At 43.2% G+C, this 15,254-nt stretch overlaps 1 protein-coding gene across 1 annotated transcript in view; it reads left to right on the plus strand.

Moving 5' to 3' along the window:
* HYDIN (HYDIN axonemal central pair apparatus protein) overlaps window positions 1-13,630 on the plus strand; it is a 361,576-nt gene extending 347,946 nt beyond the window's left edge. Inside the window, exons 86-88 of the mRNA XM_073225416.1 lie at window positions 6,081-6,311; window positions 9,170-9,394; window positions 10,817-13,630. Of these exons, the coding sequence (XP_073081517.1) occupies window positions 6,081-6,311; window positions 9,170-9,394; window positions 10,817-11,299 (939 nt within the window). The 3' untranslated portion in view covers window positions 11,300-13,630. The remainder of the gene's footprint in view (window positions 1-6,080; window positions 6,312-9,169; window positions 9,395-10,816) is intronic.
* Window positions 13,631-15,254: the final 1,624 nt, after the last annotated feature.

Consider the following 15,254-nt stretch of genomic DNA (forward strand, 5'->3'; position numbering starts at 1 on the left):
CCCATGCGAAAATCCCTGCCCTGGAACCCTGGAGGTTTGGCCCTGAAGTCACCGATCTGGCATTAGGGAGTGAAGATGACCTCCCACAGCCATCCTGTCCTTCTCCTGCTGGGCTGACCATTTCAAGTGACCTGGTGAAGGCATTCAAAATCCCCAGTCTCTTTACTGTAAGACCAGATTGCAGGGCCAACCTGCCATCGTAGAGGCCCATGCCAAGCCCGCAAGGCAGCAGAGTTATGAAAATCCTTAAAAGCAGGTAACACTGAACCAGCGAACTCCAGACCACAGTAACAGAGTCCATTTTCTGGGTGCTTACAGAGAGTCCGGCATCGTATTGAACACTCAACACGTACAGTTAGTAATGTCAGAACCAGGGCTCACCCAGGGCCATCTATTTCCAGGGCATCAGAGGGGCTTTCACACATGAGCTGTTTATCCTAATTCATTCACTAGTTCAACAAGTATCTACTAAGCGTTAAATGTTGGTAACACAGCAATGAGCAAAGATAGGTACAGTCTCTGTTCTCATGGGACACACAGCCCAGTGAAGGGAGACAGACATTAATCAAATAATTGAATTGAGTATATAATTACAAAATGAGATAAATGCTTTGAAGAAAAGGACTATATATGAATCAGTAGATTAAAGGGAAGGTCAGGGCTGAAAACAATATACGGACATTACCCCTACATACATAGTGTTTGAAGCAATGGTGGAAGATGGTATGACCTAGAGAAGGAAAAAATGAATCTAGGAACACATCTCCCCCCGCCAGGCCACCTCTGCCCCCTGGCCAGCATCTCATGCGACCCACCTGGCAGCGTGACATCTCCTGCCCTACAGGCCCTGAGGTAGGCCGCTCTGCTCAGACCACACTCACAGACGGGCTGACAGACCCTGCAAATCAAGGAAGCTGGAAACATCTGAAGGAAAAAAAGAAGCCTCTATAAAATAGAAATGCTAGCTCACCAAATACAAGCCCCTGCGATTAAGGAGTTAGTAAAGCAAACAAAAGATTTTTAGTGAATATTATTAATATTCTCAAAGGAATAAGGGAAGATAATCAACCCATGAAATAAGAACAGGCTATTGTGGAAGAGAATCAATTAGACACAGAAAACAAAAAATAGAATATTTGGAGTAGAAAAACATACCAGAAGGTTGAATAGTGTAATGGAGTCTGAGGAAGAGGTTAGTGGTGAGGAGACAGAGCTAAGTACTATCAACAGACTTTAGCAACATGAGCAGAAAGACATTGCAAGAATGAAAGGAAGTAATGACAAGTGTTGGTGAGGATGTGGAGAAATTGGATCCCTCACACGCTGCTGGTGGGAGTGTAATGGTGCAGCTGCTTTGGAAAACAGTCTGGCAGTTCTTCAAATTTTTAAACATAGAGTTACCGTATGATTCAGCAATTTCATGCCTGCATATATACCCAAGATAAATGAAAACACGTCTTCCTCCAGAAACCTGTGCATAAATGTTCATAGCAGCACTATTCATAACAGCCAAAAAAGGGAAACAACTAAATGTCCATCAAACGGTGAATGGATAAATACAATGGAATAGTATCTGGCAAGAAAAAGAAGTTCCAATACATGCAACACATGAATAAACCATGGAAACATTATGCTAAGTGAATGAGCAGTCATAAGAGGCCACAGATTGTATGGCTTGATTTATATGAAAAGTCCAGAATAAGCAAGTCTATAGAAATAGAAAGTAGATTAGTGATGCTCAGGGCTGGAGGGTACAGGTTAGGAGGAAATAGGGAGTGATTGTTAACGGGCACAGTGTTTCTTTTTAGGATGGTGAAAATGTGCAAAGATTGTGGTGATGATTGCACCACTCTGTGAATATACTAAAAACCATTAAACTGTACACTTTAAATGAGTGAATTGTATCTCAATAAAGCTGTTTCAAAAAAAAAGAATGGAAGGAAATATGAGACATAAATTAAAAATCAAGAAGTTCTAATATCTCTCTAGTAGGAGCTCCTGAAATAGAAAAACAAAATAATAGAAGGAAGAAAATACTCTACAAAGTTACTGGAGAAAGATTCCCAGGGCTATTTAAGAAAGATTGTCTTCTCACTGAAGGGACCTACCAAGTTGCCAAAGAAGGCAAATGAAGAAAGCCTCCCATCTAAATACATGAGAACAAAATTTCAGACAATTCAGAGGAGGGAGAAAGTCCCAACATGATTCTAGAGAAAATGAAAGGAAATAATAATCACAAAAACATCAAATTTCATGTGGCAACACTGAATACAAGAGGTAATGGAATAAGCTGTTCAAACTACTTAGAATGATTTTCAACCTAGACTTCTTTTTCTGGACAAAACTATTATGAGGATAAAATATAGACATTTTTTAAATTGCAAGGACTCAAAGTAACCCACCCATATACACAAGTCCAGATGAAGTACACACAAGTTTTTAAATTAGCAGTTTTTTAAATAACTAAATGAATCCAAGAAGAAAGTACAAAGATATAATGAACAACGATTCAAAATTAAATTGATAGGTAATTTCAAATAATTGTTGAAAAGCAATCTGAAATGAATATTTCATGTGACCTCAATATAAGAAATATCAAGGAGAAGAATAAATAAAACAATGGAAAAAATTTCTCATTCAGTTGGAAGCAAATGGGGAACTAAGAGATGTTTTCTCGCTCATAGAGAAGGGAAGGGAGAGAATAGAGATACTTGTAAACTGTAGTTGTGAACAGAAAAATATAAATATATGTATTAAAATTTAAGTGTAAAGACTTTTGCGTAACAATGACAGTGAAATCAGATCACAGAATCTTTTTACAGTAGTATGTATTAAAATAAGCAAGAAAAAGTTATTTTTAAACAAAAGCACTTCTGCTTCTGGTTATGAAGTAACTAGTCCTCCCACCACGACCATATAACTGGACAAAATACCTGAGGTAAGCCGCCTCAGGCATTGGACAAAGCACAGCAACCCCAGTGAACTGAGGAGGAAGAAATCAGAGTTTGGTGCAGCTCAAACAGCTGGTCTCTGCAGGGTAGGGTACAGGAGAGGAGGGAGCCCTGCACGGAGGGGGAGGAGCATAGAAGTCTGCACGGAGTTCCCCTCACAGGTCTCGGCTGAGGGTGGGACTGCACATGCACAGGATGAAACTAGGTGGGATTTACCAGAGAGCACCTGCTAAAAGAGGTTGATAAAGGAACAAAGGTACAATAATACATAATCAGTGCTAGGGAATGTTGGCGGTCTGGCCCAGCCAGAATGGAAAGGTTACATTAACACCCATTAACATCCTAAGAACCCAGCTGAAATACCAGAAAGGCAAGAAAAGACCCATGCCCTTAGAATAAGACCCTCTGTGGACCAGCCCTTAAAAAGCCTAAAACCAAGCACCTGTAAGATATGCAAGGGAGGACAACATTTGGAGATCAAATCCCATCAACTCAGAAGTTCTTGGGAAGCACCTTGACCCTTCCACAGATCTGCTTTAACAAAACATAAAACCAAACCTACACAGTTTAAGATGCTAAATCAGTGATTGAACTTCGTCCTACAATAAAATCAACACCCTCTTATAAGGAAGATAACAGAATCCAGAATCATCTACAATGATCATTAACAGTGTCCAGTACACAAACAAAAATTGTGGAGCAAGAAAATGTGACCCATAGTCAAGAAAAGAACAGACAATGGGAACTGACTCCAAGATGGACCCGATGTTGGATTTAGCAGGCAAGGATTTCAAAACAGCTACCTTAAACATGTTCAAGAACTAAAAGAAAATATTTCAAATAATTAAATAAAATTGGGTGAGTAAGTGAGTCTTAATGAGTAAATAAGGAATCTCAGCAAGAAATGGAAACTATAAAAAAGAACCAAATGGCTGTTCTAGAACAGAAAAATATAATACTCTGAAATGAAAATTCATCAATGTGCTTCACAGTAGATCGGAGATGTGAGAAGATGCAGTGAACTTGAAACAAATCAATAGAAAGTTTCCTATCTGAAGAACAGAGAAAAATTATTGAAGAAAAATAGCCAGAGCCTCAGGAACCTCTGAGAAAATAGAAAATGGTCAGTACATGAGTAATATGGGCCCCAGAGCAGAAGTGAGAATGGGACAGAAAATTATTTGAAACAGTAATTGCTGAAATTTCCCTGATTTGATTTTCTAAATGATTTACAGATCCAACAAACTTAGGAAACCTCAAGCAGGAAAAAAAAAATGCACACATCACAGTGGAATTGCTGAAAACCAAAGATATACAGAAAAGCATAAAACAATCAGATAAAAAAAGATTGTTACATACAGGGGGACAATGAAAATGACCACTGACTTCTCTTCAGCAGTAATGCAAGCCATGTACAAAGTGCTGACAGAAAAAAAGACTATTACCCAGAATTCCTCATTCACTGAACATGTCCTTTCAGATGGAATAGATATTTTCAGATAAAAGAACATGAGAGGATTCATTACCAGCAGCTTTGCATTACTGCACATGCTAATAGGTGTTCCTCAGTCTGAAAGGAAATGATGTTTTAGGGAAACTCGAGTCTACTGGAAGGAAAGATGAGAGCACCAGAAGTAATAAATAAGTTCATAAGTATCATTTATATACTAATAAATGTGTGTTAATTATATAAATGTGTATTATGTGTAATAAACTAAATAGTATATGTATACATCTTAGCACTTCCTTAAAAAGACAACTGATAGTTTATAGCACAATACTATTATAGTATAATACCTTTGTAAGGTTGGTGTTCTTATGTATGGAGAGGTACAAGATATGAGAACAGAAGCACCAAAGACGGGGTGGTGGGTGAACGAAATTATACTTCAGTGAGGTTCATAGCCTCAAAGGTGAGAAGTGCGAGGAGGCTGCAGTAAGGGTCAGTTGTAAAGTGGGAATCAATAAAATAAACAAATTTTGACAAGTTAAGAATTCACGTTGTCAGCTCTAGAGCAACCACTAAAAATCCATTATTCAAAAATACATCTAAGGAGCCAGTAGAGGAAATAAAACATATTCCAAAAGAGTACATATTGATCCAAAGAAAGGCAGTAAAGTAGCAACAGAGGAACAAAAAATAAATAAAAGGGACAAATGGAAACAAAATAGCAAGAGGGCAGACCTCAACCCAAACAGATAAATAATTATTTGAAGTGTCAGAGCGTGAACACTCGTATTTAAAGACAGAGAGTGTCAGCAGCAATGACGGGAAAAGGTTAAAGTATAAAGTATAAAGCCAGCTAAGTGCTATTACTCCTACTAACAATAAGATCAATAGCCCAAAGTATTAGAAAGGGCAAAAGACTTGAAAAGACTCTACTTCCCAGAACTAGGTGTGTGAATGACTAACGAGCACATGAGGAGAGCTCAAGATCATCAGTCATCTGGGAAAAGAACATACAAAGGTGAACAGCTTGTCACCTAGTCACTTGCAGAGCTGAGGGGACAACATGCTGTAGTTGGAAGTGTGAATTTTGAAGTCAGTCCAACCTGGGTTCCAATCCTGGTTCTGACACTTCTCTGCAAGATACTTCACTTTGCTAAGCCACAGTTTCTTCACCCTTAAAAATAAGCGGGAAGGGAATAATAATGATGCCTACAAATTATGTGAATTAAATAAACAAGTATTTCCAGGGCCTGGCACACAGTAATCATTCATTAAACATTAGATACTGCCATTATTATTATTACCATTAACTACTCTGGCCAACAGCGTGAATAGGAGCAAAGCCCACTACAACATGTGCCTCCTGAGTTCTTGCTTGTTCTCCAGGGCCAGCCAGCCGTCCCCAGTGGGGACACCATCACCTTCAGCCTAGACAGTGCTACTTGAGCCCCTTCAAGCAAACCCAGGCTATTTAATCAGATCTCACCTGGGAGGAGCCAGACAGAATCCTAGAGAAAGACTGGCAGGGATTCAGAGAGGCTGTGGGTGGCCGTGGCAGCCTGGTACCTGTGCTTCCTGCGCCCAGGCACTGCTAATGTAAGGATTTCCTGTCATCCAGAGAACCCTCAGCTCACCCCTCTGCTCTGCCCTCCTTCCTCCCCCTCTCCCTGTGTACTCAGGTGATCTTCCGAAACGAGGTGACCAATGAGTTCTTATACTACATGGTGAGTTTCAGGGTGACCCCTCCAGGCATCCTCAAAACCATCGAGATGGTGAGCCTGGTCCGGCAGAGCACGTCCGCCTCTGTCAAGGTGGAGAACCCCCTGCCCTATTCAGTGACCTTCTCCACGGAATGCAGGATGCCCGACATCAGCCTGCCCTCCCAGTTCGTGGTGCCAGCCAACTCCGAGGTACAGCCTATGCCAGGGGCCCCCTGATAGCTGAGAGAGGAGCCTCTGGACCCACGTCCTGATCCCTGAGTTTGGGCCCACCCTGGCGGTGGGAAGAGAGGCAGGGCTGATGGCTCAGTCACACTCCTGTTCTCTCCTTTCCTCTACTGTCCAGGTCCTCACAGAAACTACAGGCACTTTGGAGCTCTGGTTCAGACATGTAAAGGGAACTTTTTATTATGAACCCTTGCCTCTTTTTATGTGTTTGCCTTTTCAAATTTTCTTGTCTTTAGCTAATTATTAAAGTATTATAGAATGTATGTGATGAAAAGGTAAGCAAGAGGCACAACAGTGCATCAAGTGTACAACACACACACAGACTCACACACTCATACATATGCTTGTTTATGCATAGACTATTCAGGGAGGACTCACAAGAAACCTTAGACTTGTTGGGAGGATGTGACCTGGAGAAATGAATTTTCTTTTGATTCTTTTCATTAACTTACCATTCCAAACTCTCACTGTGCAGATTTCATCAAAATCTCTTCCGTTTCTCCAACTCCAGCCCCCTGCTTATTCCGTGCTTCCCACTCCAGCTCGCCTTCCCCTGCAGAATCTAGAATCCATTTGTTCTTCAGAAAGTCTCCACGCCCTTTATTTTGTTTTTATATTTTTTATTGTGAATTGTCAAAGCTACACAGAAAAGTATGTAAAATATATATATTTATATAACGTATTAACACACATTCACTTAAACAATTATGAAATAAATCTCTATATAACTAATACTCAGGCCATGAAATAAAAAGTTGCCACCATCCCAGAAATCTCTCTCCCACGACAATACCTCCCCCTCTTCACCCCTGAAAGTTATGACTATCCTTATTTTGTAATCATCATTTCTTGCTTTTAAGCAGTGTAAATATGCCTGTTCTTGAACTTTCTGCAAAAGAGATCATACCATATACATCCTTTAATGTTTCATTGCTTTTGCTCAGTCTTGTGCATTGTAACAATCATCCATGCTGTTGCACACAGCTGAGGTTCACTCATCTTTTCGCTGCTGTCACTCCATTATATGACAATACCACCATTTAGATGTCCAGGCTCTGGTGGCCAGGTGGCCAGCCATTTGTGGTGGTTTCAGCGTTTGCTGTGGTGAAACTGCTGCCATGGATCTTACTGCACAAGTGCCCTCTTGATGGCCTCGTGCATATATTCCTCCACAGTGGGCACCAGCGGAGCATCACTGGGTCACAGGGTGAGCACACCTTTAATTGCCAATCAGTAAGGAGAGTTCACCAACCCTCGGGATTGTCAGATTTTTTTAAGGTCTCCCAATCCGATAAACTCTTGATAAACTGGAGCTCCTTGTGATCTTAATTCTCCTTTTAATAAACACCGATTTCAGTTGGGCCATAATCTGTGTAGGAGCTTTGTGTCTGTGTTCGTGAGGGAGAATGGACCACCGGTTTCCTGTCTCATGCTCTGTCCAACTTCAGTGTCAGTTCTGCTAACCATATAAAAAGAGTCAAGGGTTTTCTTGTGTTCTCAGTTCTGTGAAAGTTCATGAAAGATTGAAATTATGTCTTCCTGGAACTCACAGATGAAGTCACTGGGACCTGGTGTTTTCTTTGTGGGAAGATGGTCTACGACTCACTGTATTCCTTTAATGGGCTTAGATTTTCTGTTTCTTCTTGAATCAGGAATGAGAGCATGTCTATTTCATCCACATATTCAGAATATTGGTATAATGCTGCTGATACCCTCTTATTACCTTTTTTATATGATGTCTCTTTTTCATTTCTAATGGTTACTGTGCCTTCTGTTTCTTGATCAGTCTTGCTAGAGGTTTCTCAGCATTGTATCTTATTATCCAAAAAGCATGTTTGGCTTTGTTGGTACTCGCTATTGTGTGGTTTTCTAGTTTCTTAATTTCTACTCTTTTTAGTATTTCTTTCTTTCTGCTTCCTTTGGGTTATTTACTGGTACTTTGTCTTATTTCTAAGCTGATACTCTCTTTTTACTCTATTTTTCAATAAGAAGACCTTGTTCTTTTTTTAAAGAAACAATACCTACTCGTGATAAAAACAAAATTTTAGCTGTACATATGTATATGAAATAGAAAGTGAAAGTCCCCACAGTCCCATTTCCTCATCCCTAAGATAACTACTGGTAACAATTAAATATTTATCTTTGCTATCTCTTTTCTATACATACATTGACCTATCCTTGTATGTCATGTATCCTTGCATGTCACAAAAATGAGCTCATGCTTTATATATATTTCTGGAACCTCCTTTCTTTCACTTACAAAGTCATCAATACCTTTCAGATCAGTGCTAATAGCTCTGCCTCCTCCTTTTTAATGGCTGCATAATATTCCATAGATGTGGCTAAACTATCAATGATTTCATCAGTCTCTCAGTGCTGATGCATTTGAATTGTTTCCCTTCTTTTGCTATTATGACCAATACTCTTTGGTCATTGTTTTGTTTTGCTATGGTTGACAATGAAAGAAGAAAACCTCCCCTAAATGAAAGCAGAACCCAGGAAGCAGTTGTGAGATTGGCTGCTGCCCTTCAGCCTCCTGCTCCCAGCACCCACCCCCTGTCTATTAGCATGCTTCTTAAGAGAGGATCCAATACCTATTTTTAGATTTGAAGAGATTCCAGATATAGAAATACCTGGAAAGCTAGAAGGGATGCAGGGGAGGGAACATGGACTGGTTTGGACAGAGGTGCCACAGGCTCAAGATTGGTGTGAGCGTTTGCTTGTGAATCACCCTTTCTGCCACCAAGCTGCTCTGAGGTCACAGGACAACAGAGGGTTGGTGGGACTTCCAGCATCACCAAAGCCTCTGTCTTCTCTTGCAGGGCATTTTCTCCTTTGAATTCCAGCCTTTTAGAGCCGGAGAAACCTTTGGGAGACTAACAATGCACAACAATGATTTGGGTTACTACTTATATGAGCTCAAGTTGAAGGCCTTGCCAGCCCTGCCTGAAAAGCCCATCCACTTCCAGACTGTTCTGGGCAGTGGCCAGACCATCTTTGCCAAGTTCACCAATTATACACGGCAGAGGACAGAATACTACTGCAGGGTGAGCAGCCCCTGCCCCACCCTCTGCCCTTCCCTAGCCAGAAGTCTGAGCTCAAATATAATAGGAGGAGGACACAGTGGGTGCAAAAATGTGAGGTTCAGAGAGGTGCTTCATCTAGCCTGGGAACTCTCAGCCGGAAACACACCGTGCCAGGTCTGGGTTCTTCCTTACAGACTTCCTGTCTTAGCAAGCTGGGGCAGGAGTGGGGCAAGTTTTGCCTCCCAAAGCAGGCCCAGTACTCAACAGAGGGAGACGGTAGAGCTTAATGGTCATGAAGATAGCAGAATCCAGCAGACCTGGATTTGAATCCTGGTTTCTCCATTTACTCTTTGTATGAATAATTTACTAAAACTCTCTAAGCTTATCTATAAACAGCAATAATACCTCAACCTCCCAGGATTTCTGTGAGGATTTTAAGATATGTATGTAAAGCCATTTTCATAGAGCCTTGCTCATAGGAAATGCTCATATGTGTGATCTATTGTATCAGTTGGAATATAGGTTTAACTACAGAAACAGAAACCCAAAATAACAAAATAGAAATTTATTCCTCCCTCAGATAACAGTGTGGGCACAAGCAGTTTGAGCTGGAATGGTAATCGGGCACCCAGACTCCTTCGATGCCGATGCTCGTCCCCCTGTAGAGAGTTACTTTGATCCACAGGGACCAAGATGGCTTCCAGGGACACAGCTGCAAGGGGAGACGTGTAGCCCCCACACTAGATGGCCATGTGCCCAGCTAACACCAGGACTCCCATGGCTACAGTCAAAGGGCATAGGCTCTTGACCAGTCACGTCAGTCAGGAGAAGCTAGGTTATGTTGTAGTAACACCCTGGATATCTTGGTGGCTTAAAACAACAAAGGCATGTCTCTCATCTGTGCTGTCTATCCGGTGAGGGTCAGCAGGGAGCTCTGCTCATCACAGCCACTTGGGGATTCAGGCTGAAGGGCAACCACCATCCCAAACGTTTCCAGTCAAAGTACCAGAGGGGCGAAAAGACCCCAAGGGACTTGCATGGGCAACTGCTGTGGAAATGACACCTTCTGCTCATGATTAATTGTTCAGAACTAGTCCCACCCATCCATGAGGAACCAGAATGTCCAGTCTTCCATGTGCATGGCAGGAAGGAAGAGCTGGACCCGGGGACTCCATTGTCTGCCGTGCCCACATAATCCAGCTGTGTGTGTGGGCAAGTTATTTAATACCTCTTGGCCTCAGTTTCTTTGTAGTAAAATAGGGGTAATAATTAGTAATACCTACTCTTCAAGGGGGTTATAAGGGCAGGGCCCTTTTATAACCTGCCCGACCTCACACAAATGTGGGTAGCCTAACACCCGAGAGCGCGGGGGCGGGGGCGGACCCGGGCTGCGGTATGCTCTTCAGGGCTTCGTGTGAGCTGAGCGCGTTTGTTCCCTTTCAGACCGACTGTCCAGACTTCCACACGGAAAAGGCCATTAATGCAGCCCCAGGGGCTCAAGGAGGCACCGAAGTCAGTGTGGAGGTCTACTTTGAGCCCAGCCACCTGGGTGAGACCAAGGGCATCCTGATCCTGTCTTCGCTTTCAGGGGGGGAGTACCTCATCCCCCTCTTCGGAATGGCTCTGCCCCCCAAGCCCCAAGGGCCCCTCCTGATCCGAGCTGGGCACAGCATAATCATCCCCTTCAAGAATGTTTTCTCCCATACGGCCACCTTCTCCTTCACGGTGGAGAACCCCGCCTTCTCCGTGCGCGCTGTAGACTCGGTGCGGCCCAAGAAGATCAACAACATTACAGTCCACTTTGAAGGAAACCCGTCGGGCAGCAAAACGCCCATCACCAGCAAGCTGATTGTGGCCTGCCCTCCCGGCCAAGGCAGCGAAACAGCAATTAAATGGGTTTACTATCTGAAGGGGATCACCCCGTAGTGGGAACCGGGTCAGCTGCATCAGCAAAAAGCCGTCTCCTCCGCCTTAATACCTGTGTATTGCTCTAGCCTGGCAAAGAATCGAGAAAACAATCAGAATTCTAATGGTATTGTTTTATCTTCCTCACTCAATTACAGACACTGATTTCCATATTATATGTATTCCAAAGATTATATGAAACATATATATATATATATATCCCGTGTTAAACATGGTAACTACAAATAATACAGCTATATTTTACTTCACAAGGACAAGTCTCTGAATTTAGTTTCTTAACATAACCCCAGAGCTCAAATACTAAGTAAACATCCCCTTTCTGCCGCACAGCACCAAGCAGTGCATGACGCCAGGGCGCCACAGTTCCTTTTCGGAACCTGTAATGGCTGAAAGAGCCCTTAGACATGACTACCTTGATGGGGTATTTCATTCTGCTTTCATATAAAAGCCAAATAAGTCACTATTTTCAAAGTGATGAGCATTAATGACATTAGGGCAGTCATTGCAGCAACAGGGACCACGATGCTTCCTCCATCTCTGAATCCCACTACTGTTCCCCACAGAAGGTGCTCGCGGAAGGCCAGGTCCTGGAGAAAAGCTACCTGAGACCCCGGGTCCTCACCCCCACCCCCAGCCCTGTGCACTGCCATCAGCCTGTAGATCAGATCCCCTGCCTCAGCTCCTGCCCCCTTCTGAGCCCCTACAGCCTACCTGCCCTGCAGGGAGGAGGAGGTGTGAAAGAAATGGCCATTTGGAAATGAATGCTCCAAAAAAGTGGTTCTCAAAAACAGTCCTTGGACCGGCTGCAACGACAGCACCTGGGAATTTATTCGAAATGCATATTTTCTTGGGCAGAACCTCCAGAGGTGTGGCCCAGCAGTCTGCATGTTTTAACAAACCCTTAGAGCTATTAGAGGTGTTTTTTAATGGAGAGAATCTTCTACTTCTTTTTTACTTCCCCACAACCCTCAGCTCAGTACACTCTACACACAGCTAGAACCAGAAGAAATTTTTCCTAAAATACTTGCAGACCTACATTTAAGACAGTTTGGTTTTGTAACCCTTAAAGGTGCTCCTAATGGGCATAAAGGCAAAGAACTAGATGACAGGTTGCTCCAGTGGTTAAATGAGCAAAGAACGCACTATGCAGTCTGAAAGGATGCAGAAATGAACAAGCACGTGCTGACTAGCAAATACAGAGTCTGCAATAAACCTGTGGTTCTCAAATTTTCATATCTATCAGAATCACCCAGGTGGCTTGCTAACCCACAGACTGCCGGGCCCCATCCTCAGAGAGTCTGATTTAGTAGCTTTGTGTGGGCTCGAGAATTTGCATGGCTGCCAAGTTCCCGGCGGCGAGGCCTTGCTGGTGATCTGAGGACCGCACTGGGCTCAGAACGGTTTTGAAGCTGCAGCCTCCTCGCAGAAGCAGCGGCCGCTGCTGGGAACTGTTAGGAATGCAGGATCTCAGGCCCCGCCCCAGACCTGCTGAATAATAATCTGCATATTAATCACATCGCCGCGGGATGACGGGCAAATTGCCACGAGTCGCTGCTTACAGGCTACTGGCAGAACGGGCACTTTAGTTCAAGCCCTGGCCCCAAAGCTCTTCATTAGACGGTGGAGAGGAGTCGCACCAACTCGGCGTGGTTACTTGGTGGAATCGGCTCTCCTCCCGCCCACTCACCAGAGGCGCAACCGCGCGCAGGGAAACAATTGCCCACCACCACCTTCTTCTAAAGGAGGCACCCCTTTTCAGGAGTTTTAAGCCTTGTGTTATAAGTGATTGAGAAGAGTAAAGAAAGACAGAGGAAGCTGTGTGAAAGTTGACCGAAACACCAGCTGTCAAAGCATGGTGAGACTCAGAGATTCCTCTGTCACGAAGGTCAGCACTTTGATATGTTCCCTTGAGTCTAGAGGGCCCCCAGCCACCACCTCAGACACAGGCTCCTACAAACTAGTCACTCCCAGTTAACACCACCGGCAAAATGGTGCCTTCAGGTGGCCAAGGGCAATTCCCCCTTCCTCAGCCCTGCTCCAGCCCCCAAGCTACTGAGGCCATAGCCCAAAGCCTCACAAGCCCAGAGAGCAGGCAGACCCTTCTCCCTAGGACCAGGGGCCAGACCTGCCCCAGGACGAACTGCCTCCAGGATAAATTGAGATGGGGTACAGATCTTCCCTTGACGGGGTTCTCATGCTTCCTTGCCCTCAGACAATAATAAAATCCTTTCATACTGGCAAATTTGAAATGGCAAAGCAGTTCAACGGCTGGGAGAGAGGCTTGGTGAAAATGAGCATGCTGACACAAGCTAGTGGAAGTTAGCTTTGAAAGAACACATTCCCAGCAGAGCAGACCAGGAAACATCTCACTGGGGGCAGGGTGGGGGTGTTCAGTAAACTTCAGGGCCACCAGAGGCCACAACTCCACGGAGCATTGTGCACAGAAATTATGTGAATGGGGCCCTCTGACATCCGACGCAGAGGCCCTGGTGAGTATGGCATCTTAAGTCTAACCATTTCTTTGGGGGGGAGACATGCCTCAGGTCAGATGATACTGTGACATCATGAGGACCTGCCAAATCTCAAAAAATTCCAAGTGTGGAATTTCCCAAGCCTCTTATACCTTCAATATGTTGCCCTGAAACTTCAACAAAACTACATTGTTGTTAGAGAAACTGCTTTGCCCAGTTTGAGATTTAGAAACAGTTTTTGACAGTATCACCAGCATCCTCTTGCTACAATGTCCGTAAGTTATGTATCAGCCATCACAGAGATGCAGATTAGTTACAACTGTGAAACTGGCCAGTTCGCAACCAGAAGAATCAATTTTCTACTAGTCTAGAAGAGTCTGAGCATGGCAGGCCTGGCCAGGACTGGCCATTAGAAGTCAGAGAAGAAGTGAGGACAGTAGAGAAGGTAATGGTGGCCCTTGGACTTTATTCTCAGCACCCCTGCCAGTCCAAGGGTACATAAATAACCTCAACTAATTGGCATTTTCTAAGATATCAGATAAAAGAAACCACTTCTTTACAGGAACTTCTGAACTAAAGGTAGGACAAAGCATTGGTTTGGACATTGACTAAGAAACTGGTTTCTTGCAACTTCGTCCAGAATGTGATAGTCCTTTGCTGTTTCAATGATTAAAAACTGATTCACATTATAACCCTTGGGAAATTCAGTTCACCTTTTAAGAAAAAGCCAAACAGCTAAAGGAAACAGATGAAATATTATATTAGATATGAGTCCAGATATGTTCAACATCAAATATCATCAAAGTCCTAAAAACATAACATTGCAAGACATTTAGAAATGTCCGTATCAGTGCTACTTTATATCAATAAGAGTAGGAAACTGTTAAGCAATACATTTTCTCTGAAGACGAATCTATATTTGGGGCAGTTTTCAGATCGTTGGTGCATTCACTTTCATTCATCAGATAGTGTTGGCAAAGGTTTTTAAAGCTGTGAAAAACCCACCAGTAAAGGTGTGGGTAAAATTGTAATATTTCCAGAATATCTCACCTGGCTAGTGTATTTGCATATTAACAGGCATTACTCGGGGGTAGAGAGCTGTTTATCTCCATATAAATGGGTAATTACCTGGGCAACCAAGGGCTTATCTGTATGTGAGAGGTCAGGGAGAGGCCCTTGCTTGCCTCTGCCTGAGCAGGAGAGACACGGCCCTGGACTGCAGTTTGTAAGCAATAAACGGGCTTTAAACTTTATTTCTCCCTTTGACTGATTTCAGTTTTAGAGGTATTTTGCCCCAGGATTTCCTCTCCCGGATTTACAAAAGAAAAACACATTTCTTGCAGATTTTTCCTAGACACAATTCCTACATGACTTACTGAGTTTGGGGATAGTTTCTATATTTGTTTTCTATGGCTGCATGACTAATTACCACAAATTTAACAGCTTAAAATAACACAAATTTCTTATCTCATGGGTCTCCATGG

Source organism: Manis javanica, chromosome 17 (assembly GCF_040802235.1).
Source record: "Manis javanica isolate MJ-LG chromosome 17, MJ_LKY, whole genome shotgun sequence".
NCBI classification, from domain to species: Eukaryota; Metazoa; Chordata; class Mammalia; order Pholidota; family Manidae; genus Manis; species Manis javanica.